Source organism: Gorilla gorilla, chromosome 17 (genome assembly GCF_029281585.2).
Source record: "Gorilla gorilla gorilla isolate KB3781 chromosome 17, NHGRI_mGorGor1-v2.1_pri, whole genome shotgun sequence".
NCBI lineage: Eukaryota > Metazoa > Chordata > Mammalia > Primates > Hominidae > Gorilla > Gorilla gorilla.
The window spans coordinates 133,976-158,509 of NC_073241.2; the positions used below are offsets into that span (position 1 = coordinate 133,976).

The 24,534-nt window shown below is 42.8% G+C and overlaps 1 protein-coding gene across 3 annotated transcripts; it reads left to right on the forward strand.

Moving 5' to 3' along the window:
- The first annotated feature begins 8,747 nt into the window (after positions 1–8,747).
- On the forward strand, positions 8,748–21,043 carry LOC129530595 (alpha-methylacyl-CoA racemase-like). Of its 3 annotated transcripts, none has more exons than XM_055377343.2 (4): positions 8,748–9,043; positions 10,915–11,058; positions 17,933–18,119; positions 19,990–21,043. In XM_055377343.2, the coding sequence occupies exons 1-4, from the start codon at positions 8,797–8,799 to the stop codon at positions 20,105–20,107; spliced, it is 696 nt and encodes a 231-aa protein (XP_055233318.1). In that variant the 5' UTR covers positions 8,748–8,796; the 3' UTR covers positions 20,108–21,043. The 3 variants fall into 3 exon arrangements, with proteins under 3 accessions (XP_055233318.1, XP_055233319.1, XP_055233320.1); XM_055377344.2 differs by lacking the exon at positions 19,990–21,043 and adding an exon at positions 19,447–19,764 and having other exon boundaries at positions 8,749–9,043; XM_055377345.2 differs by lacking the exon at positions 19,990–21,043 and having other exon boundaries at positions 8,751–9,043; positions 17,933–19,766.
- The last annotated feature ends 3,491 nt before the right edge of the window (positions 21,044–24,534 follow it).

Genomic DNA, 24,534 nt, shown 5'->3' on the forward strand with positions numbered 1-24,534 from the left:
AACCAGGGCTAAGTTTTAGGAAAATCAATCTGCTGAAAATGGGAGGCTTTGAGGTACTCTCATTTTTTTTCTTTGAAAGACAAGCATTGATTATGTCAACCTTACAAAAAAAGATACTAGAAAAAAATTAAATATGTTGGGTTTACTTGGTAATAGAAGTAAGTATTATAATCTGAATGCATGGAATGGCAAACCATGAGTACATTTGGTGAGGCAAGGGGAAGGGGAACTTTTGTTAGCAAAAAAGGTTTACCTAAGCTGCTTAGAAACAGAGGTAATTGGTTCTAGAGGTTGAAAGCCAGAGTTGTTAGCAGTTTATGGATGGAGACGCTGTTAGTGGGCAAGTGTTCTTGAGAACATCATATCTGAATTATTGCAGTCCTGGAGAATGTCTAGTCATAAACCAAAGGGTTTTTAGAAAGTTCCTGGAAACAGTTCTTCTTATCTCAGACATATAAGCACGAGCATCCTCTTTTTCGGGCTTTACCAGCTCTATTTTGTCTGGGTCTGATGAAAGTGATTTCATCCTGGTATCTGCAACTTTCACAGCTAGCTAATGCTGAACATACATCCCACCCTCTCCCCACCACCCCCGCACAATTTCTTCTCCAAATGTTTATTGGACAGTCCAAGGTAAGGAGGCACAATCTCTGTTTGGATGGTAAGTGTTAATCCAGTGGAATGGACATAGCAACACCATGCTTTGCAGAATGCCTTAAAAATACTCTCTACCCTTATTTCCCCTGCAGAAACCCCACAAAACACACCCACTGTCACTCATTTTGACTCTTTAGTGTCACAGCAATATTGTGGAATAAGAAAGAAGTCTCTCCCCTCTTGGCATAAATGAGTTACTTTGGGCAAGTTACTCAATGTCTGTGCCTGAGTTTCCTCACTTGTAAAATTGGGTTGTCTGCTAGCATGTATCTCAAAGAATTGTTAAACGAGAAATTAGTTACTGCATGTTTTAATTATTTAGTGATACATAACGACCACAAGCTAACAGCTTAAAATAGCACACATTCGTTATTTTATGGTTTGTGTGGGTCAAGATTCCAGGCATGGCTCAGGCAGATTCTTTGCTTCAGAAGCTCTCACAGGTCTACCGTCATCGACGAGGGCTGGGTCATCTGAAAGCTCAACTAGAGAAGGCTCTACTTCCATGCTCCCTAGGGTTGCTGGCAAAACTCCATTTGTTGAGGGTGTTGGGTTGAGGGCCTCAGTTCTTTGCTAGCTGTTGTCTGGAAGCCACCCTCAGCTCATTATGATATGGGCTTGTCCAATGAACTGCTAACTTCATCAAAGCATGGAAACTGAGAATATGATGCAGAAAGTCTGCTAGCAAGATAAAAGCCACAACAGCTTAGAACTTAATCATGGAAGTGACATCCCATCACCTTGTGGTATTCTGTTGGTTGGAAGCAGGTCACCAGGCCAGCCCAAACTCAAAGGGAGGGGGTTTCACAAGGGCATGAATTCCAGGAGGAGGGGATCAATTGGGCCATCTTAAAGTTAACCTTAGATTGCCCTCCAGCCCCTAATGACTCAAATAATTCCCACATGCAAAATACAGTCATTTTCTTGCAAGGCCCTCAGAGATCTCACATCATCATCATAGCATCATCTCAAAGTCTAGAATTTCATCTTCTGCATCATGTCCAGATATGGGTGAGGCTTTTTGGAAGTAATTCTTCAGTCCAGCTCCTTGAGTACAGTTCCTTTTGATCTGCTAACCTGTGAAACCAAAAAGAAAAGTTATTGGCCCCCCACATCTAATAAAATAGTAGGACAGGAAAATACATATAACAGGTATAAAAGTTTCTATTCAAAAAAGAAGGGAATGAGAGTGACAAAGGCCAAAGATTCATAGCAATTCTTAAATCCAGTTGGTCAGAAATTATAAGTTCCTTGATTAACTTTCAAGGCCTATAACACTTCAGCATGTATCTCAGAGAGATTAGTTTAAAAAAATATAACCATAAAAAGAAAACATGGGCTGGGCGAGGTGACTCATGCCTGTCATCCCAGCACTTTGGGAGGCTAAGACAGGTGGATCGCTTGAGCCTAGGAATATGAGACTGGCTCTATTTAAAAAGAAAAAGAAAAAAACAAGATGATAACCACAGAAAGAAAAATGATAATCTCAAAAGGAAAAAAATTCTTAATATTATCAAGTATCCAGTCAGTGTTTAACAATATCCCAATTGTCTTACAAATACCTTCCTACTGTATGTTTGGTTAAATCAGGATTTCAAACAATATTTGTATATTACATTCGATTGATGTATCTAAGTCTTTTTAAATGGGCAATAATTTCTTGCTTATTTATCATTTACTTTCTAACATTGTGGATTTTGCCAATTATATCCTTTGGTTTATCCTCTATCCTCTATATTTCCTATAAGTAGATAAATAAGATGCTTGATTAAATTTAGGCTTCAGATTTTTGCAGAAAAACTTCATAGGTGGTTCTGTCCATTGCATCATACAGGGAGGTACATAGTGCCCTATTATATTGATATTAAAGTTATCAGTGGATTCAGGATGTCAAAGCCAGATTTATACATTATAAGTTCCCTGCTATGGACTGAATGTTTGTATCTCCCCAAAATTCGCATATTGAAACCCTAATCCCCAGTGTGATGGTATTTGGTGATGGGGCCTTTGGGAGTTAATATGGTTTGGCTGTGTCCCCACCCAAAAAATCTCATCTTGAATCGTAGTTCCCATAATCTGCATGTTTTGTGGGAGGGACCCAGTGGGAAGTAATTGGATCACACGGGCAGTTTTCCCCATGCTGTTCTCATGATAGTGAGAGAGTTCTGACAAGATCGGATGGTTTTATAAGCACCTGGCATATCCCCTGCTAGCTTTTCTCCTTCCTGCTGCCTTGTGAAGAAAGTGCCTTGATTCCCTTTCACCTTGGGCCATGATAGTTTCTGGAAGCCTCCCCAGCCATGCTGAACTGTGAGTCAAACCTCTTTCCTTTATGAATCACCCAGTCTCAGGTATTTCTTCATAGCAGTGTGAGAAGGAACTAATACAGGATGTGATTAGGTCAGGAGGGCGGGGTCCTCATGATGGGATGAGTGTCCTCATGGGACATGAGAGAGAGCTTGCCTCTCTCTTTCTCTCCCTCCCACTCTCTACCTTGTGAGAACATAACGAGAAGCCACAAAGAGTGCCTTCACCAAGAGCTGACTCTGCCAGCACCTCGATTTTGGACTTTCCAGCCTCCAGAACTGTGAGCAATCAACGTCTGTTTAAGTCATCCAGTCTATGGTGATTTGTTACAGCAGCTGAAGAGACTAAGACATTTCCCCCTTTAGCTTTTTGCCTAATGTTTTCAGCAGCCACTTAGGATTATAGCTGAAATCTGCTATTTCATTTGGGGTTGCAAAATAGTGAAAGTTTTAAAGACAGATATTCTTTCATTAGCTATTTGGTTATCCTGAAATACCATTCATATGGAGGGCAAGATAAATATTCAACTTTTACAATAAAAAGTTGGTGCCCTAACAACCTCCAGCAGGGATTAATGAAGGCTTTAAGAACCATTATTGTGAACTCATGAATGTTCATAGTATTTGATGTGTTTTAATCCACCACAGTCATTATTCTAGTTTAACGGGCTTCATCTTAATTGTCAGTGGGAGGCCCTTCAAGTTAGTCCCTCTGCCCATTTGGGTCAGATTTAGGCTAGTGCCAATCCTGCACAGCTGGCAGGAGTTCAGCAGGGCAGGGGTGAGTGGAGTCTCTGTGCAGACTCTCCATCCTAACCAGACATTCATGCTGCAACCTTGAATGTGACTCTAGCAGCCCAGACTATTCTGTGCCCTGCCAATTGCCTGAATTCTGGCTTTCGCAGCAATTCTGTGAGCTACTTGGTATCCTTCCAGTGAACTTTTTTTTTGTATTTATGCCAAGAATCCTGATGGATCTAAGAGGAAGTAGTAGAAATGGGAAGCCAGTTAACATAAAATTGAGTGGTAAGATAGTTTAGAAAAATAAATGCAATATAATATACTTTATCAAATAAAAACCAAAATAACATTTTGACAAAACAAAACATAGTATATAAACAGTACAGCTATGTCTGCAGATAGATATAATGGACTGTAGGACACACATCAAAATCATGGGAGTGTTTGTCTCCTTTTTTTTTTTTTTAAACTGAGTCTCACTCTGTCACCCAGGCTGGAGTGCAGTGGCATGATCTCATCTCACTGGAACCTCCACCTCCTGGTTTCAAGCAATTCTCCTGCCTCAGCCTCTGGAGTAGATTACAGGGGCCACCATGCCCAGCTAATTTTTGTATTTTTCGTAGAGATGGGGTTTCACCATGTTGGCCAGACTGGTCTCAAACTCCTGACCTTAAGTGATCCACCCACCTCGGCCATCCAAAGTGCTGGGATTACAGGCATGAGCCACCGCACCTGGCTGTGTTTACCTCTTGAATGCTGCGGTGGGGGAGACAAAGAAATCTAACTACAGGTGAAAGTTAAGGAAGACTTTAGCTATGGAAGGAGTTTAAAAGCAGCTTGCATTATGATGCATTTACCCCCTTACTACAGGGATGCCCTGAAAGAGAAAGAAAAAGGCAAGTGAATCTCCATATTAACTGGATTTTGTGTAAATAGATGCATGATATTGTTTAGGAGGAAGAGAATTGAAAGACTGAGTGCACTTAACAAGATATCCCTGGCCAAAGGATTATTTATGGTAAATAAACCGGGAATCTAAGAAGCATGGTTCCATAGCTAAAGCAATTCTCTGAGATATAAAATGAAGTCTATTAGGTGACCTGAGAACCTCGTTAGAGACTTCATCTGTAATTTGGGGCAGAGGGTGTATTCGTTTACTAAGGCTGCCGCAATGAAATACCACAGACTGGTTGGCTTAAACAATAGAAGTTTAATTTATCACAGTTCTGGAGGATAAAAGATCAAGATGTTGGCAGGTTTGATTTCTTCTGAAGCCTCTCTCCTTGGCTTGAAGACAGCAAGTGTCCTCACTTGATCTCACTGTGTCCTCACATGGTTCCCTTAGGTCTGTGATTTTTTGGTCCTAATCTCCTCTTCTACAGATACTAGGATTGAATATTAGTCATATTGGATGAGGGCCCACCCATATGACTTCATTTTGGCCCTATCTCTAAATACAGTCACATTCTGAGGTATTGACGGCTAGGGATTCAACATATAAATTTTTATTGATTTATTATTAATACATAATATTCATACATATTTATGGAGTACATGTGATATTTTGATACATGCATACAATGTGTAATGATCAAATCAGGGTTTTTAGGATATTCATCACCCAGAACATTTATCATTGTTTTGTGTTGGAAACATTTCAAATCTTCTCTTCTAGCTTTTTGTTTGTTTTTGTTTTTTTGTTTTGTTTTGTTTTCTTTTTGGAATAGGATCTCACTCTGTCTCCCAAGCTGGAATGCAGTGGTGTGATTATAGCTCACTGAAGCCTCAAACTCATGGGCCCAAGTGATCCTCAGACCTCAGCCTCATGAGTTAGTAGGTTTGTAGGTGTACACCACTTCCAGATAACTTTTCAAGATTTTTTTTTTTCCAAGACAGAGTCTTGCTCTGTCGCCCAGGCTGGAGTGCAGTGGCGTGATCTCAGCTCACTGCAACCTCCGCCTCCCTGGTTCAAGTGATTCTCCTGTCTCAGCCTCCCTGGTAGCTGGGATTACAGATGCGCACCACCATGCCCAGCTAATTTTCGTATTTTCAGTAAAGACGGGGTTTCACCAATTTTTCAAGTTTTTTGTAGAGATGGGGTCTCACTATGTTGCCCAGGCTGGTTTCGAACTTCTGGCCTCAAGTGATCCTGCTGCATCAACCCCCCAAAATGCTGGGATCAGAGGTGTGAGCCACTGCATCTGGCCACTATTTTGAAATATACCATATACTGTTGTTAACTATAGTCACCCAACTGTGTCATCAAATACTATTATTTAGCTATTATTTATTCCTTCTATCTAACTACATGTTCATACCCATTATCCAATCTCTCTTCATCTCTGCCCCCCATCATTCTACTCTTTATGAGATTCAATTTTTAGCTCCCACATCTGAGTGAGAACGTGTGATACTTTTCTTTCTGTGTCTAGTTTATTTCACTTGACATAATGACCTCGAGTTCCATCCATGTTGCTGCAGATGACAGGATTTCATCCTTTTTTTATGACCAAACAGTATTTTATTGTGTATATGTACACATTCTCTTTGTCCATTCATCCAGTAATGGACACTCAAGTTGATTCCATATTTTGGCTATTGTGAATAGTGCTGCAATAAACATGTGGGTACAGGTGTTCCTTTGACATACTGATTTCTCTTAAGATGTTTATCAAGACAATATGTGCACAGCTGAACATAGACCCTTATCAGGAGTTTTTGATTTTGCCTTTTGCCTTGTGATCTTTGCTTTGCCCTTTGCCTTGTGATCTTTATTGGCCTCAGAAGCATGTGATCTTTGTTCTTCTTGTTTGCCCTTTGAAGCATGTGATCTTTGTGACCTACTCCCTGTTCTTAAACCTCCTCCCCTTTTGAAATCCTTAATAAAAACTTGCTGGTTTTGCGGCTCAGGTGGGCATCACGGACCTACCGATATGTGATGTCACCCCTGGTGGCCCAGCTGTAAAATTCTTCTCTTTGTACTCTTTCCCTTTATTTCTCAGACTGGCCGACACTTAGGGAAAATAGAAAGAACCTATGTTGAAATACTGGGGGCGGGTTCCCCCGATACTTTTGGACATATATCCAGTAGTGGGACTGCTGGATCATATAGAAGTTCTATTTTTAGTTTTCTCACAAACCTCCATACTGTTTTCCATAATGGCTAAACTAATTTACATTCCCACCAACAGTATACATAAGTTCCTCTTCTCTGCGTCTTTGCCAGCATTTGTTATTTTTTGTCTTTTTGATAATAGCCAGTCTAACTGAAGTAAGATGATATCTCATTGTGGTTTTGATTTGCATTTCCCTGATGATTAGTGATGTTGAGCATTTTTTCATATACCTGTTGGCCATTTGTATGCCTTTTGAGAAATGTCTGTTCAGATCCTGTGCCCACTTTTTAATGAGATTATTTCATTTTTTGCTGTTGAGTTGTTTGAGTTTCTTGTATAGTCTGCATATTAGTCACTTGTTGGATGAATAATTAGCAAAATATTTTCTTCTATTCAATAAGTTGTTTCTTTATTCTGTTGTTTCCTCTGTTGTGCAGAAGATTTTTAGTTTAATATAGTACCATTTGCCTATTTTTTGTTTTTGTTGCCTATGCTTTTGAAGTCTTAGTCATAAAATCTGTGCCTAGGTCAATGTCCTGAAGTGTTTTATCTGTTTTCTTATAGTAGTTTTATAGTTTTGGGTTGTATGTCTAAGTTTTTTAATCCATTCTGAGTTGATTTTTGTGTATGGTGAGGGATAGGGGTCTAGTTTCATTCTTCTGCATATGGATCTCCAGTTTTTCCAGCACTACTTATTGAATAGAATGTCCTTAATGTATGTTCTTGGTGTTTGTATTGATAATCAGCTGGCTGTAAATATATGGATTTATTTTGGGGTTCTTTATTCTGTTGCATTGGTCTTTGTGTCTGTTTTATGCCAATAGAATGCTGTTTTGGTTACTACACCTTGGTAGTATAATTTGAATTCTGGTAGTGTGTTGCTTCCTGCTTTGTTCTTTTTGTTCAGTGTTGCTTTGGCTATTCAGGACCTTTTGTGGTTTTATACAATTTTTTTTTCTATTTCTATGAAGAGAAAGCCACAGAGTCCTAAAATAATTCTAAAACTCATCATGACTTTCTTGCCTAAAAGATCTTGATTTCAATCGTGCCTAGTTTTGCTTTAATCACTTGCTTGAGAAATACATAAATCCCCACTTAAGATTAGCGCAGGCATATCTCTGGCACCCATTTCTGGTTCTATTAAAATTCCTAGAGATGTCAAAAATTACATTAGGCCACCTGACAGGCTATACCTAGAAGAGAAAAAATGATTTGTAAAAGCAGTGAGGCTATTTGCGATTGCTTTTTTTTTTTCTTAAATATCACCTATTAGGCTGAAAACCTGAAATTGCAGCTCTCTGTAGAAATGTCAGAAGACAAACTAACATTTTTAAAGGGCTCTCATTTAGCTCTGATGAGTACTACACCCCTGATGTTCTTCTGATACTAAAATAATTTTCCTAGTGTAGTCTAAACTTTTTTAAAAAGACATGTAATCCACAGAGTTTGTAACTCAAAACGAGCGCATCTAGGAGGGATCACAAGCCGTTTCTGGATTAAATTCCCAGCTAGCTAGCTAGCTAAGCAGGGGCGGTGAAGAAATCTGCAGCCTAGGGAAGAAATCGCTTTCGCATTGTTCTTACGTGTTTACGTTATTTTACTTCCCTAGAGCCAGGCAGGAGTAGGGGCTCGAATGGTACAGCCGGGCTGGGGATCGCCATGGTCACAATAAAAGCGTCCAGAGAGGACGGTAACAGGCAGGAGCTCCAAAGGTCAGTCCCTGAAATTTAAGACTCAGGAATGTAGGTTGCTCGAAAAGGAAAGCAACCTACTGCATTTCGCACTGGCGGTCCCGGGAGGCCGGGGGTGGGGAAGCGCCCAGTGCGCAGACTCCGCGGGCTCGCGCAGGCCCACAAAGGAGGGCCGGGGGTGGTGCCTTCGGGGCGCGGCGCCGGGGAGCGGGAGGGCTTCTCGCGGGCTGCTGGGCTGGGGCTCAGGGCTGCTCAGTTTCCTTCAGGGAGGCACTGGGAAGCGCCATGGCACCGCAGGGCATCTCGGTCGTGGAGCCGTCCGGCCTGGCCCCGGGCCCGTTCTGTGCTATGGTCCTGGCGGACTTCGGGGCGCGGGTGGTCCGCGTGGACCGGCCCGGCTCCCGCTATGACGTGAGCCGCTTGGGCCGGGGCGGGCGGTCGCTGGTGCTGGACCCGAAGCAGCCGCGGGGAGCCGCCGTGCTGCGGCGTCTGTGCGAGCGGCCGGATGTGCTGCCGGAGCCCTTCCGCCGCGGTGAGCCCGGGCCCCGCGGGCTGCTCTCGGGAAGTTCCCGCGGAGGGGAGGGGCCTGGCCGTTCGATGGAGGCTGCACCCGCCACACCTCTGCCCCGTTGCCGCAAGAACCCTTGTCGGCCCCAGCCTTCCAGACTTTTGCCTCCTAGGGTATTGTTAGTGATCATTCATCCCAAACTGGATTGTCCACAACTTGGGTTCTGAGGTACTGCTGTTGCCCGCTTTCTCCTTTTGCCTCTCTGACTCCTTCCCGAATTCCTCCTTTTTTTCTAAGAAACGTTCCGTATTTGCCTTTCTGAATTAATTGAGGGTCTTGAGCCCCGTGAGAATCTAACGAAAGCCATAGGATTCCCTTCCTGGAAAACTGCATCTAGGCGCTCATTCGGCTACCGTTTTGGGGGGCTGCACCCTCAAGCCATCCACGGGCCCGGGCTAACGCGCCTCCCTGCCTGAAATGCTGGCGTTCTAAGTCTCAGCATCTGCTCCCTGAAGCCCCGTTACCCATTCCCATCATTTTCACCTTTTTCTAGACTTCCCCCTTCAGAGCCGCAGACGCTGGCATACGCAGGTCCTGGGCATCGCCGTCAAGGCTGCCCGCCAGGCAGCTTCCACAGATCCCAAAATGAGCCTTTCCTTCTTCCTTCTAAAACAGCATCTCCACCTTCTGTATTATTTATTTCAGTGAATGCCTGAATCTCAAACTTGTACTTCATCATGGACTCCAGTCTTCCTTTCACATCCAATTTCAATGATCATCAATACAGTCATTTTGCTCCTTAGCCCACTCGGACTGTTTCTCTCCATACCTGCTGCAACTGCCTTGACACTGGTGTGACAGCCTTTTAGAAACTGGTGTTTGGGGCTGGTATCACTCCAGTGGATTCTCAGACAGCTGCCAGAATAACTTTGTTTAAGTAGAAATCCAAAGCATTGCCTGGTCTATAGTGGGAAATCGGTAAATGGTGAATGAATGAATGCCTACGGCACAGCCGGCTTATTTAAATGCGATAAGTCATTTAACCCTCACAGCTGTATTTGAGGCTTGTAACAATAATGATTTAATAATTAAGATTATGTAATAATTTAAGAATGCTCCATTTAAGATGAGGGAGGCTTGTCCAAGGTCTTGTAATTAGGAGGAAGGTCGGCTGGGAATATGGATATAGCCTTCGGGTGAGGAGTTGTGACTGGTGTTTAGGTAGATGACTAGAGGTTTTCTGTGATTTATTTTAGCCTTAAGAAGGTAAAGATAGTGAGTTTATTATGTAATTTTGATTACTTTTAACCCCAGGAAATTTCAGGTGCTGGTTACCTGGGGTTTGTGCTGTAAATACTATACTTGTTGATAGCTTAAAAACTCTCAGGTACTATTGTCACTAACCACTCTTTCTACAGATGGGTGCTAAACTTTTTCGTGAAGGTACTGATGCTAGGCACTTTAGCGCCTGTGGAAACATCAGGTGTAAATTCTGCAGGAGGAGCTCGTGAGCTGATAGGGAAGATAAGTGTATGCATGTACAAGCAAGTGCAGCTAAGGTGGGATGTGGTAAACACTGATGCGGTATACAAAGAGAGAAAAGGGATTTACTAAAGGGATGAGACCCTGCTCTGGGGATTGAACAAATAGGCTTGGATAAACCTAGAGGGAAACAGAGATGTACTGGGAGAAATTACATCCTGGGAAGAAGCCACACATTCCAGAAATGGTGGCTTCACTCTTTGAGTCCTTAGCTGCTGTAAACATGCCATTAGCCTACAGCAAATGTTATTAATATTACTTGCAATGGTGCTATTTTATGTTTGTCTCAGAGAAGGGATTATCTCCATCCTCAATTCATACTCTCTTAAGAAGATCCTTACTTTTCTCTTAAGGTGTCATGGAGAAACTCCAGCTTGGCCCAGAGATTCTGCAGCGGGAAAATCCGAGGCTTATTTATGCCAGGCTGAGTGGATTTGGCCAGTCAGGAAGCTTCTCCCGGTTAGCTGGCCACGATATCAACTATTTGGCTTTGTCAGGTATGTTGAAAAAAAATTTAGTCTACACTTCTAATTTATTCCATCAAGATCTACAGGTATGTTGATTAATAATAATTTGTAAAGGTGAAGATTTAAATATCAGAATCAATCAAGAGAGCATGGGTGTTTAAAATGGATCGGTTTGAGTCTTGAAACAATCATTCTCAACCTTCCCTCACCCCACCCCTTAACAGGTTCGAAGGATAATACATGCCCACTACTATCATTTATTTACTACATTTGTTGAGTCAATTCTCAGACAAACCCCTGCTAGGAATTAAGAGGCTTACTGGGTACTACAGATGGTTGCTCTGTGGTTTGAAAATGTTGACATAGTTCGATTCTGACAGCTACTTCTCCCCCGGACCCCCAAATCTCCACCCACCATATTGAGAATCATTGCCTGAGTCATTGTTTCAGACTTCTATGAGCACTAAAAAAAGCCCATGGTTTTCAGGTCCTAATATCACTTTATTAGAGTTTTTGCCTGTAACAACATGTGAGATAGGCCTGATTCCAGAATTCTAAGAACTATGTGTTGTTGACTATAGGACATTTCAGATTTTCTGTGAGTATACGTTTAAAAGTTGAGGAAAGAAGTGGGTATAGAATTGGCTTTTCACATCTACTTAAAAATTAAATTCCTTTTTTTTCTTGTCTGCAAGTATTTTCTTACATTTCTTTCTGCTAAGAATGAAAGTGCATTTACTGTTTTAAAACCACAAAATAAATAATCATTTTCTTTTCCAAAAGTAAGTGAGTAAAAACTTAGCAATATTTGAAAATGTTGGTTAGAATAGGTTTTAGAGAGGAAAACAACAAAACAAGGATCCTGTCTTGAGGGAAAGCCTGTTTATGAGTTTACTGACTAAGCTCAGATTTGGAAAAGTGATGTATACTAGCTTTCACTTAGATTATCTACTGGAGAGATTGATTATTCCTCTAAGATGCTCACATATTTATTTTAAGAAGAGATTAAATTTAAAAGAGACATTAAATTTGTTTTTAATGATGTAGGTGTTCTCTCAAAAATTGGCAGAAGTGGTGAGAATCCGTATGCCCCGCTGAATCTCCTGGCTGACTTTGCTGATGGTGGCCTTATGTGTGCATTGGGCATTGTAATGGCTCTTTTTGACCGCACACGCACTGGCAAGGGTCAGGTCATTGATGCAAATATGGTAAGTATTAATTGGGGTAGATGCCTGCCACTTGTCCCTAAGTTTAAGATATGGCTGCTTAAAATCCTTTTTTTGAAGAAGAAGACAAGAGATATTTTAAAATAGACTTATGTCTTTTATGTATCTGTTAGAATGTCATATTTTGATCATCTGTGCTTGGAGTCAGTTCTCTGAACTTTCTGTGACTCATGTGATTCCTACGTTGTTTTAGGTTGGTGCAATAGTAATTGCAGGTTTTGCCAAATATTTGCCAACCTAAATATTTCAACAATTTTCCCCAAGTATCTCTTGTGCTTAGTATATCATTTTCAAGCAGTCGTCATTCAAAAAAAGTTCAAGAAGTCTCCCTCAGCAGGTAGAGAAAATTCTTAGGAATGCTAAGGTCAAATGGACCTACCTGTCTAAACCTTCCTGCTGCGTTTTAGAGGGGATGCTCTGATATCATAACACTTCTGTTTGTTCACTGTCATCCACTGAGTGCTTGCCTCATGTTCTGCTGAGCACATTCTCTGTGTGATTTCTTCTTATTCTCAAAACTGCATTTGGAATACCTTGTTGTTTTAAAGAGGAGGGAATGGAAGCATAGCCATTTGCTCAAGATCTCACAGCTAGTGGGTAAGAGAGCCCACTCCAGCACCACCACTGCGTGTTTGCATTTTCACAGACATTTGGAGGTGGGATGGAGAATGGATTTGAGGAGACAAGACTGGAGGTAGAGAGACCAATGACTGGGTTATTGCTGAAGAGATCAGGGCAAGTACTAAAGCAGTTAATGGTAGAGTTGGTTTGCATTGAAGGGACATTTGAGATATAAAATTGCTGGGAATTGATAATGGACTGACAGGGAGCAAAGAGGGAGAAGTTGAGGCCGGCTCCCAGGTTTCTGGCTTAGATGACCTGCTAGTGTCCTGAGGGAAGACTGCTGAACACAGTGGTCAGAGCATAGAGTGGCAGCTGACTACCTCCGTCCCAGCTCTGCCATTTACTAGCTCTGTGATCTTGGGCAAGTTACTTAACCTCTCTGTGCTGTAGTTTCCTTTGTAAAATGGAGATAATAATGACATCCACCTCATAGCATTGTTAGATGCTATGAGAATTCAATGAGTTCATCCATTGTTCAGGGTGGGAACAGTGCCTGGCGTACAGTGGGCCCTCTGTAAAAGTTTGTCATTGTGGTTATTTTTACTAGAAGAAAAGGAACTCAGTTTTGGTCTTTTCAGTTTTAAAGTGCCTTTCAGATATCCAGGTGGGATACTTGAGGTTAGGGACTGGAAACAGATTTCGGAGTTATTTGGGAGCCATATGAGACTATGTGATCCACTAGGAAAGGGGATAGAACACCGGCATTTAAGGAATGCGTGGGCAGAAAAGAGAAGCAAGGGCTGAGGACAGCTAAGGAGAGAAGCAGAATGGAGTGTTGTCATGGAAACCAAAGAAAGGAGTGGTCAGAGGCTCAAATGTTGGTGGGTACCTCAAGAGTTTAGAGACTGAGAGTGTCAGCTGGGTTGGGTCCTGGCTGATCTTCACAAAACCCATTTTCTATCAGAAACCCCCTCATCTCCAAAGCTTCAGCCTGCGCTTCCTTCTCCTGTTCATGGTGAATCATGACCAGCCCTGTACTGAGTGTGTGCCTGTGGGACACTGTCATCAGGGCACATCTCACACTTTCCAGTGTGCCCTCTCTGAAGTGTGTACCAGCGGCAGGGGAGTGTGGTTTATCTTTTGTGGGTCAGCTCTTGGCGTACTCATGGCATAGTCGCTGCATGAGATAGCAGCACCGGATTTATACCAGTACCCGCCAAACTCAAGACCGGTACCTTCCACAGGGCTTCTGTGATCCACACAATTCCCTGAGGGAGACATGCTACTATCATTGGCATTGAAGACTTGAAGGCTTGGAGAGGTTAACTGCCTTCCTCTAAAGCAGATGATGGGAAAGGGTCCTAAGCACTGCCCCAGGCAGTTGGATCCTAAAGCCACTGCTTTCAACAACTTCCCCTGCTGCCCCAAGGGCATGGTCCCTGGGGTCCAAAAGGAATGAACTAAGAGCAAACATGGAGTCTTGGGAGTGTTAAGGAGAATTGGAGCCTAGATACTTCTCTAGTAATAATTTGAATAATTTACCGAAGAGATGCAATTGATTATCATCAAATATAAATAAAAGGTGATTGCTGCTTTCAGCAGAATGTAGCTAATCAGAATTATATAATGATTAGAAGATAGTAAGGTTGGCTGGGCATGGTGGCTCACACCTGTAATCCCAGCACTTTGGGAGGCTGAGGTGGGTGGATCACCTGAGGTCAGGAGTTCAAGACCAGCCTGGCCAACATGGTGAAACCCCATCTCTACTAAAATACAAAAAAGTAGCTGGGCTTGGTGGTACACGTCTGTAGTCCCAGCTACCTGGGAGGCTGAGACATGAGAATTGCTTGAACCCAGGAGGCAGAGGTTGCAGTGAGCCGAGATCACACTACTGCACTCCAGCCTGGGTGACAGAGTGAGACCCTTTCTCAAAATAAATAAATAAAAAAGATAGTAAGGTTTTAGTGTATGTGAAAATGTTGTAATCTTTCTTCTGGGTTCATATTTCCATTAGGGGATAGTAAGTATTTGCTAATTACACAAGGCTAAAAGAATCAGTAAATCATAGTCATTACTTCATCACTAGGACCCCTTGTGACACAGGCAATTGCAGAAGCTGATTAGGGGAAGGCAGACACCTTCTAATGGGCCGAAAGTTTTCACAGTGTTTAGCAGCAGAATTCCAGACCTGGGCCTGCCTGTGAAGAGCTGGAGGCTGCCTTATTGCAGTGCTGTTTCCTTGGAAACTGTAGTTAAGGTAACTCTGGAATATGGAGTGCGTTTTGCTGTATTTACACTCAATCTGAGTCCACATGATGAGCACAGCGTTGTTAAATTAACTGTAGCATAAAGCTGCCCCCTTACATATTTTAAGTTCCACCTAAAGGTTTCTCTTACATAGTGAGCTGTGACCTAACTGGATGTGTAAACAGACTGTAACCTGCTTTTGTAACAAGCAGCAAGTCTCAGCCAATCACAGCAGCCATACTTCAACTAATCACAGGCGGCCAGCTCTTCAAACCATGTTCAAACAAGGCAAAGGCCCACTCGTAACCAATCCGGCTGTTTCTGTACCTCACTTCTGTTTTCTGTACATCGTTTTCCGTCCATAAGTCCTCTTTGGCCCCAGGGCTACACTAGTCACTCTGAACCTAGTCTGGTTCCACAGACTGCCCAATTCATGAGTCATTCGTTGCTCAGTTAAACTCTTAAATTAATTCGTCTAAAGTTTTTCTTTTAACAATATCAAAGGTTGGTGGCAAATTGAGGCTGCGGTTTCCCTGTGTCAGGTGGCTCTTCACTCGCATGCATGGTATATGAGTGATGGGGCAAGAGAAGCCATGTGCCAGGGTAGCCACTGCCAGGCCTTATGATGAGACGAGGAGGGTTCCTGCTGTATTTCTTGTCCTGTACCTCCTCTGATGCTAAGGATTAGACCAGAGCTTGTTTTTGTCCTGAGTGGACCCAACTGGATCTGTAACTCTGTTAACACGTCTATTTTTCCACAGTCTCATCAGGGCGTTCAACATATAAAAGAGATTAAAGGGGTATTTTATTAGCATAAAACATTTTATGTTTACATATTCAATATTTATGTATTATTTTGTCAGACCAACGAAGCTGTTCTGCTAAACACAAACACTGGAAGTTAGAGTTTATGGGTGATTGTCTCGTCGCTTTCAGTATTCAGTTTATTACTGTATTTCATTTTGACTGGATGTTAGGAAAATCCTGAGTTACAGAGATAAGTTAAAAATATCCATAGTTTTTACACAAAAATTAGCTGGGTGTGGTAGGCACCTGTAATCCCGCTACTCGGGAATCTGAGGCAGGAGAATTGCTTGAACCTTGGAGGTGGAGGTTACGGTGAGCTGAGATTGTGCCACTGCACTCCAACCTGGGCAACAGAGTGACACTCCATTTCAAAAAACAAACAAAAAAAGACCCTATACTTTTAAAAACTTGCTTAAAATTTCAGATTGCATTTCATTTATGATGAAGCAGAACAAAAATACTTTGTTTCAAGGTTGACTCACTACAGTGTGTAAAAACTTCTCACATTCTTTGGCCTGAACATGAAAGCCAGATAAACAGTATTCAGAACTCTCTGCTAAACCTCTCTCTTGCACTGTATGACAAGCTTGCTTCCAGTTCATCTATTATCGCCCTATTGATTCGGCGTTAGGCTCTGAGAGAAGCAAAGCTTGAGCGGAAAGCAGGCACTTGCTTATTGAAGGTGCTAACTTGTTGGTTTTGTATGAGTCAGCACAAATTAAGAGGAGAGGAAAACCATGCAGAACAAAAGTTTTCCTTAATAGTGTTTCAAATACAAGGTAAGATTTATGCAAAATTGGAAGGAAAAACTTTATTTTAAAGTCTAGCAACAAATGTTAATGAGTTGAGGCTCTGATGGGTCAGAATTTGGTATAGGATACATTTAAATATGTGCTTAAATAACATAAACATAAAATATATTTAAAATAATGCACATATACATGCATATGTGTATATATGTGTGTGTGTGTATGTGTATAAATGTGGAACTCTAATATCTCTGTAATCCAGCCTCAAAAAAAGGCACTGCCGTAGGCCACTTGCATGAACTCAGCTATTTGGTGACAATAAATGTCACAGCCATAAATTCAGATGTGCGTGAAATTTCACGTTAAGAGGGAAAATTGGATATATCCAAAGATACATTTTGTGGTTGTTCCACAGTCAGTAACTGAGAAATTGCTAGCAGTTGGAATGAGGCCTCCTCTATTGGTAACTTTTGAGACGCGGATGCTTTGAGGGCCTTCCTCCTGGGGTGCTGGAGACATTAGGCTCATAAAAGGCATAAAGGTCAGAACATCATCTTCTTCAAATAGTCCAGTGCCTCCAGCCTTTGAGTTTGAGCCTTGTGATAATTGTACTTTATTGTATAATTACTTCAGGACTCAGTGGGAAGGTGGCGTGATGACTTTAGGACTCAGTGGGAAGGTGGCATTCCCAAACCAGTTTGCCTGGACTCAGAAAATGCACATACCTGCCATCCATATTGTTAGTTTATTTTATAACTTTCTAGTGATTATGAAATATATTAAATACTCAAATACAGTTTTCTTGGGATTGGAATCAAGCTAGAATAAGCCAAATTTTACTGTTATGTGATTTACTTTTAAAATGTGGTATGGTTTATACATCTGTGTGTGTTTATAGGTATGGAGATCAGAAGATGGATTTTTAAAAGCTCTTTTAATTTTTAACTTTTTATCTTGGCAGTTTTTAACATTATAAAAAGTAGAGAGAATAGTATAGTGACCTTCCATGTACCCTCACCTAGCTAAATCACTAGCATTTTGCCAATCTTATTTGAAATGGAAAGCAAAGGTCATTTCTTCTAAGTGTTATAGTATTTTCGGAACTGAATAGTGCAGCCAATTGTTATTTTAACACAAACTGCTCTAACTCACTTTCTGGAAATACCAGAGAAGTTGTGTAATTAGGTAGAATCTTCGTATACTCTAAGATAAGAATTTTTACGCAAATTTTTTTTAACTTGAATGGGAGGAATTATTCATGCCTTGACACTTGAGTTATCTGGATTTGTCTTGTGTTCTGTTTTCTCAAAGGTGGAAGGAACAGCATATTTAAGTTCTTTTCTGTGGAAAACTCAGAAATCGAGTCTGTGGGAAGCACCTTGAGGACAGAACATGTTGGATGGTGGAGCACCTTTCTATATGACTTACAGGACAGCAGATGGGGAATTCATGGCTGTTGGAGCAATAGAACCCCAGTTCTACGAGCTGCTGATCAAAGGTAAGTGAACTTCACACGTCTCCCCCAGTTCCCCTTTTGCTGTGGATGTTCTTTGGTTCTATTTTAAAGACTTTTGGAATCTAGGATGTCTTTTATTATATAGCCACTTTCTAATTAACCTAATTATAGCCATCAATAGAATGTGGGGCATTTTCCTTGGCTTTTAAATTGACCAGCAGTCTTACTAGTCTATAAAATAGCTGAGGGTTTTAAAAATAATAATCCCTTTTGTAGGATATTCGGTGCTTTTATTACAGTTCACTCCTTGTGTTGGATAATCTTGACCCTGTGTGCCCAGATCTTACTCTTCCCTAGAAATGATCTCACGTGGGTTGCTTTCCATTCAATATTCTACCAGCTCCTATTTCTTGGTAGATGTCCCTTATGGCACTTCAATGTCAGAAGTCACCAGAGCATGGAAAGATTTTGGCAAATGAGATTCTGTTAGAATATGTTACTATATCACTATGCCTTTGCAGATTACCTGTCTTGCAGATTTTTGCCTTCTTGGCAAGTTGCCATAAATTAGCAAGAAAATTTGGGATCTCTTCTTCCCTAATTAAATAATTGGATGGGAATCATTTTGTTCCTGAGAAATGTTTGAATTTAGAGTTCACTCTATAAATAATGTAGAATCTAAGAAGTTTTAGAATATACTCTGAAGTGATGTGAAAGCTGATCACAGTGCATTTACCTTTCTACTACAAGTTTAGAGTTTCATTGTTATGTTTGGTAGCTTTTCAGATGCATATACTAAAAGTTATTTGCATATAGCTGGAATGACTTTTTAAAAAATTATCAAATTTTTGATGTGTTCTCATCTGATGGAGTAATTGTTTTTGCAAGCATCTGAGAGCATTTTATGATTAAGCATATTAACTTCACCTATTCAAATATAGTTGGAAAAACTATAGAAGAACACAATGGTTTATCTAGATCGTAAAGGGTACCTCTCTGTCCAGAAATTAAAAAGCTTGCCTTTTGTCACTGCTCCAAATAAATTGGAAGCTCTGGCTGCTCATGATGCTCTGGTGGAGCTCTGTGGAGCCGTGAACACTGCCACCTGCAGTCTGATGAAGATAGCAAATGATATTCATTTTCTGAGTTCTGGTCCTTGGCCAGGTCTGGGAGAACTGATCTTGCTAAAAATACAACAGGAAGCAGTATCGTGCCAGGCAAGGCAAACCCTCATCAGTGTGAAGCAATGGCCATCGTTGCAGCCCAAGTCATGGAGTTTTGTGTGGCTGTAACCGTTGGAGGTAGCAATGGCCATTTTGAGTTGGATGTTTTCAAGCCAATGATGATTAAAAATTTATGTTACACTCAGGCTGCTGGGGGATGCTTCAGTTTCCTTCACAGAAAACTACATAGTGGGAATCCAGACCAATAAAGAAAGGATCAAGAAGCTAATGAATTAGTCGCTAATGCTGGTGACAGCTCTCAACCCTCATATAGGGTATGACAAAACAGCAGAGATTGCTAAGACAACACCCCAAACTGGATCAACCTTAAAGGAAACTGCCATTGAACTTGGCTCTCTCACAGCAGAGCAGTTGGATGAATGGGTAAAACCTAAGGACATGCTGGGTCCAAAGTGACTTAAATAAGTTTTAATGAAAATAAACGTGTAAAATTTAAAAAAAAATACTGGACATTTTAAATAATTTAATGTGACAACTCCCAGGACTCCTCAGGGTCCCTCAGTCCTGGACTTGTTATTGTTGCTGTTTGTTTAATGATTTTCCTAAATTAAATCTGTATTCTTTGGCATGTGCAGCCACCGAAGTCAGCTGAGTTAGCTTCAGCTAATGATTGGACAGAAATGTCCTTAAATGCCTTTTTTTTTGTTTGCTTGTTTGTTTTAATCTAGGGGACAGGATCTCACTCTGTTGCCAAGGCTGGAGTGCAGTGGTGTGATCATAGCCTTGAACTCTGCAGCCTTGAACTCTGGGGTACAAGTGATTCTCCTGCTTCAGTCTCCCAAGTAGCTGGGACTACAGGCACGCACTACCACACCTGGCTAATTTTTTATTTTTGGTGGAAATAGAGTCTTGCTATTTTGCTGAGGCTGATCTTGAACTCCTGACCTCAAGCTATCCTCCTGCCTCAGCTTCCCAAAGTACTGGGATTTCAGGCATGAGCCACTGCGGCTGGCCCTTAAATGCCTTGAACCAATAAATCTCCCATCTTTTTCTGAGGCACTATATGCCTTAACTTCTTGCTTGTGAAGAGCCTCAAGGTCAGCCAGAGGTGAGAGACGAGGGCCTTTACAGATCTCTCCCAGGCATTCATACTGCCCTGCATGTGTGCGTGTGTGTGGCCTTCTCAGGAGTTGCAAAAAAATTCTCAGGAATATGTTGGAGCTTTTCAAAGCCGCCTGTGGATATCCCATTCCCCAGTTTATTCTTTTGAGTTTTTTGGTCAGCATCTTATGAGCTGCAATAAATAACACCACCTAAGACAGCTGCGATAAAATATTGCCTTTTTTTTTTATTAAATCAACATTTTAGGGCTAGAGCAAAGTGAGCTCTGAGTCAGAAAGACAAGCCCTGAGAATGGAGCCTTTCAGGGAGCTGCCAGACAGGCTAAATAATGACAGTTCTCTGGGGATGGGGTTTTGGGGGAAGCTCCAAACTTCTTTTCCTCCTCTTGGGGCTATTCTCCTGCTGGTTTTCAGAACTGACCAGAGTTGAGAGGAAGTTGTTTTTCAAGGCTACCACAGGGAGAGGGTTGAAATTAGCACAAGTTCTGACACCACAAAGCTCACTGCTCTTACTGAGATTCAGCTGTTTTTCTTAAATAAATGCTCCTTGGCTTGCTGCAAGCTTTTAATTTCCAGAATTATGAAAAAGTTAATTCTGACAGTTGTTGTTAGTGTTCTCATTGCTTTAATGCCGGTTTTTGAAGGCTGTCATTCTGCCACTCTGGAGTTAACTCCCTTCCTTGGTATATCCTGTTATTTTAAAACATATACAGTAGTCCTCTCTTACCTGTGGGGGATGCATTGCAAGACCCCCAGTGGGTGCCTGAAACTGCAGATAGTACTGAACCTGATTGCTGTCAATTGGAAGATGTTTCTGTTTATGTCTTCCACGCACAAAGTTAATGCGTTTCCCATCTTAATTAAGCACTTATGGACTATGGCTGTAACTTTTCAGTCTGAGTTGTGACAGCAAAACTAGCATGAATTTCTTTTTCCTTCTCCCCTTCTTCACAATCTCATGAATATAAGATTCATTCTTAACAGTCGATTTTAGCAACCTTGGCTTATGAGTTTTATTCTTCCCTTAAGCTGAGAGCTTTCACCTTTTCACTTAAGGGAAGCACGTTAGACTTCTCTTTGGCATATCCACATTGCCAGCATCACCTTTGCCTACAACCTTTGGGGCCCTTAGGAAGTAAAATAAGGGTTACTTGAACACAAGCACTGCAATACTGCAGCAGTCAACCTGACAACCTAGTTGGCTGCTAAGTGACTAATGGGCTGATAGCCCCACAGTGTGGATGGGATGGACAAGGTTCATGTCCAAGGCAGGATGGAGCAGGATGATGTGAGGTTTCATCATGCATCATGCTACTCAGAACAGCATGCAATTTAAATTTATGAATTGTTTATTTCTGGAATTTTTCATTCAATATTTTCAGACCATGGTTGACTGTGGGTAACTGAAACCACAGAAAGCCAAACCTCGGATGAAGAAGCACTGCTGTATGTGTGGAGTGCTCATTTTTCACATCCACACTTCACCTCAATGAATGAGCCTTCCTGGAAACACTGAAAATGAAACAAGACAACATTTTTCTAGCAGGGTCATTGCTCCAACCCCTTAACTCCTGATCACCTTCTTCTGGGTATTCTTCTGCTGAGTTTAAACTTTGTAACTCCCCTGATTTTTTTACAGCACCACCCGCGGCCTAAATTTTTATTTTTTTTTATTTTTGTAGAGGCAGAGTCTTGCTTTGTTGCCCAGGCTGGGTCTTGAACCCCTGACCTCAAGCAATCCTCCTGCCTCGGCCTCCCAGAGTGCTGGGATCACAGGTGTGGGCCACAGCACCCAGCCTGCCCTAAGCTTTCTATGCATTCACTTGATTAATTTAATCCAGAGGCATGTTACAGGTTATGCATTCACAGATGAAGCCATTGCTGCCAGGAGGTTAACTGGCTCTCCGGATATGGAGGCAAGGAAGGGACCCAGGCTTACTGGATGGGGACACAGAGGGTGAGAGGCTTCCCTCCTCCAGGGTGCAGGTAGGGACACTGAGGCAGAGACCAGGGTAGCAAGTTGCCCAATGCCGAGAGCCCTGGAGTTGGGCTCTCTCTTGCCCACCGAGGAAAGCTATTATAGAGGGGTCATGGGCGGGTGGCGCGGGGCAGCCCGCCAACAACTGACACCAGGGGCTATTTCAGGAAGTGTCACTCAGTCAGTTGGGACAGGCTGAGGCCCAAGGAGGGAGGACAGGAAGAACAAAGCCCTGACCTGGGCCAGGACAGGGAGGTGGAGGCAGGAAAGCAGAGTGCATGAGACTGCAGCCATGTGACCTATGGCATGTCTGCTTTGCCGCTCCGGGCCTCAGTTTCCCCATCTATAGAGATGGGGTCTTGCTATGTTGCCCAGGCTGTTCTCAAATTCATGGGCTCAAGCAATCCTCCTGCCTCAGCCTGTCAAGTAGCTGGGACCACACGCACACATCAGCATACCAAGTTAATTTTTAATTTTTTGTGGGCACAGGGTCTCACAGCATAGCAAGACTCTATCTCTACAAAAGAAATGAAATGGGAGAAGCGGATTTAAAAAATTAAGTTACATTTTAAAACTGACCAGGAGCAATGGCTCATGTCTGTAATCCCAGCACTTTGCGAGGCTGAGGCAAGAGAATCACTTGAGGCCAGGAGTTCGAGACCAGCCTGGGCAACATAACAAGCAAAAGTTATTTATTTATATTTTTTATTTTTTCATTTGTTATTTTTTGAGATGGAGTCTCACTCTCTTGCCCAGGCTGGAGTGCAGCAGTATGACCTCGGCTCAGTGCAACCTCTGCCTCCCAGTTTCAAGCAATTCTCCTGCCTCAGCCTCCCAAATAGCTGGGATTACAGGCACAAGCCACCACACCCAGCTAATTTTTGTATTTTTGTAGAGATGGGGTTTCACCATGTTGGCCAGGCTGGTCTCAAACTCTTGACCTCAAGTGATTCGCCCATCTCAGCCTCCCAAAGTGCTGGGATTACAGGCATGAGCCACCACGCCCAGCCAAAATTTTTAATTTTTTAGATACAAAAAGTTTAAAAATTAACTGAGCATGGTCATCCCAGCTACTCAGGAGGCTGAGGTGGAAGGATCCCTTGAACCCAGGACTTCGAAGCTACAGTGAACTATGATTGTGCCACTGCACTCCAGCCTGGGCAACAGAGCGAGACCCTGTCTAAAAATAAATAAATAAATAAATAAAATACAGCGAGCCACATGCTAAAAACAGTGCCAAGTGTCACGTGATGCTACTTGTCAGCTATTATGATTCACCGATCGCATCTGCCATGGGACATCAGGCCTCGGTGGGCTCACAGGGAAGGTGGCGGAAGAGCTGGCCTCATCCCAGGTCTGAGGGTCGACCCTGAACCACAAGAGAGAGGGAGAGAGAAAAAGGAGTCCCAAGGCTGGCACACAGCTGTCCTGAGCTGGCTTCCCCACTCCCGCTTCCCACCACCCTGCCTGGCCGGTGCCTGCATTTTCACCCTTAGTGCTGCCTCCATGGCACCTGCACCAGCCCCTGGGAGGAGATGCTGGAGCTGCCCAGAGCTGGGGGCCCGAGTGGAACACAAGCCCCCATCCTCCACTCTTCCCCAGTCACCCTGGCAGCGGGGAGGGGAGGCCAAGGTTACAGAGCTCCTCCCCCTGCCTAGCTATAATTAGCCCCGAGATGAATTAAACATGAGGCTGGGCTTGTCTAGGCAGCAGCGGAGGCAGCAGCGTTGTCCCTGACACTATAATTGTTCCCGGGCAGCAGGCAGAGGACAGGGCTGATGTGTGAGGCTGGGGGAGGTGGGGACACACTCACTGGGCACGGCTGTGGGAACACAGCCGTGTGGGGCCTGTGGACGTCTTTGGCAGGTACATGCGTGTGCCCGCATGCACATGTGTGTGATCCTCAGGACTCTCCAGGCACGAGGGGGAAGGGGTGGTCCTTGGGCCTGGAGAAGGCTCAAGGCTCAGGAGCCCCGGGATGAAGGTAGCAGCCCCACAAGGGGCATGGAGGGGGCACTCTCCAGCCCCATCTCCAGCAGCCCTGCGGTGGGGGTGGGCGGCCACCATTAAAGCTGCTAACAGCCAGCACGGTGGTTCACGCCCGTAATCCCAGTACTTTGGGAGGCTGAGGAGGGAGGATCACTTGAGGCCAGGAGTTCAGGGACAGCCTGGGC

Bases quoted from the DNA above. Each gene is read 5' to 3' on its own strand.
- LOC129530595 (XM_055377343.2), top strand. From the start codon at position 8,797: ATGGCACCGCAGGGCATCTCGGTCGTGGAGCCGTCCGGCCTGGCCCCG. The intron at 9,044-10,914 runs GTGAGCCCGGGC...TTTTCTCTTAAG, and splicing joins GCCGGAGCCCTTCCGCCGCG to GTGTCATGGAGAAACTCCAG. The intron at 18,120-19,989 runs GTAAGTGAACTT...GTTTTAATCTAG, and splicing joins CTACGAGCTGCTGATCAAAG to GGGACAGGATCTCACTCTGT.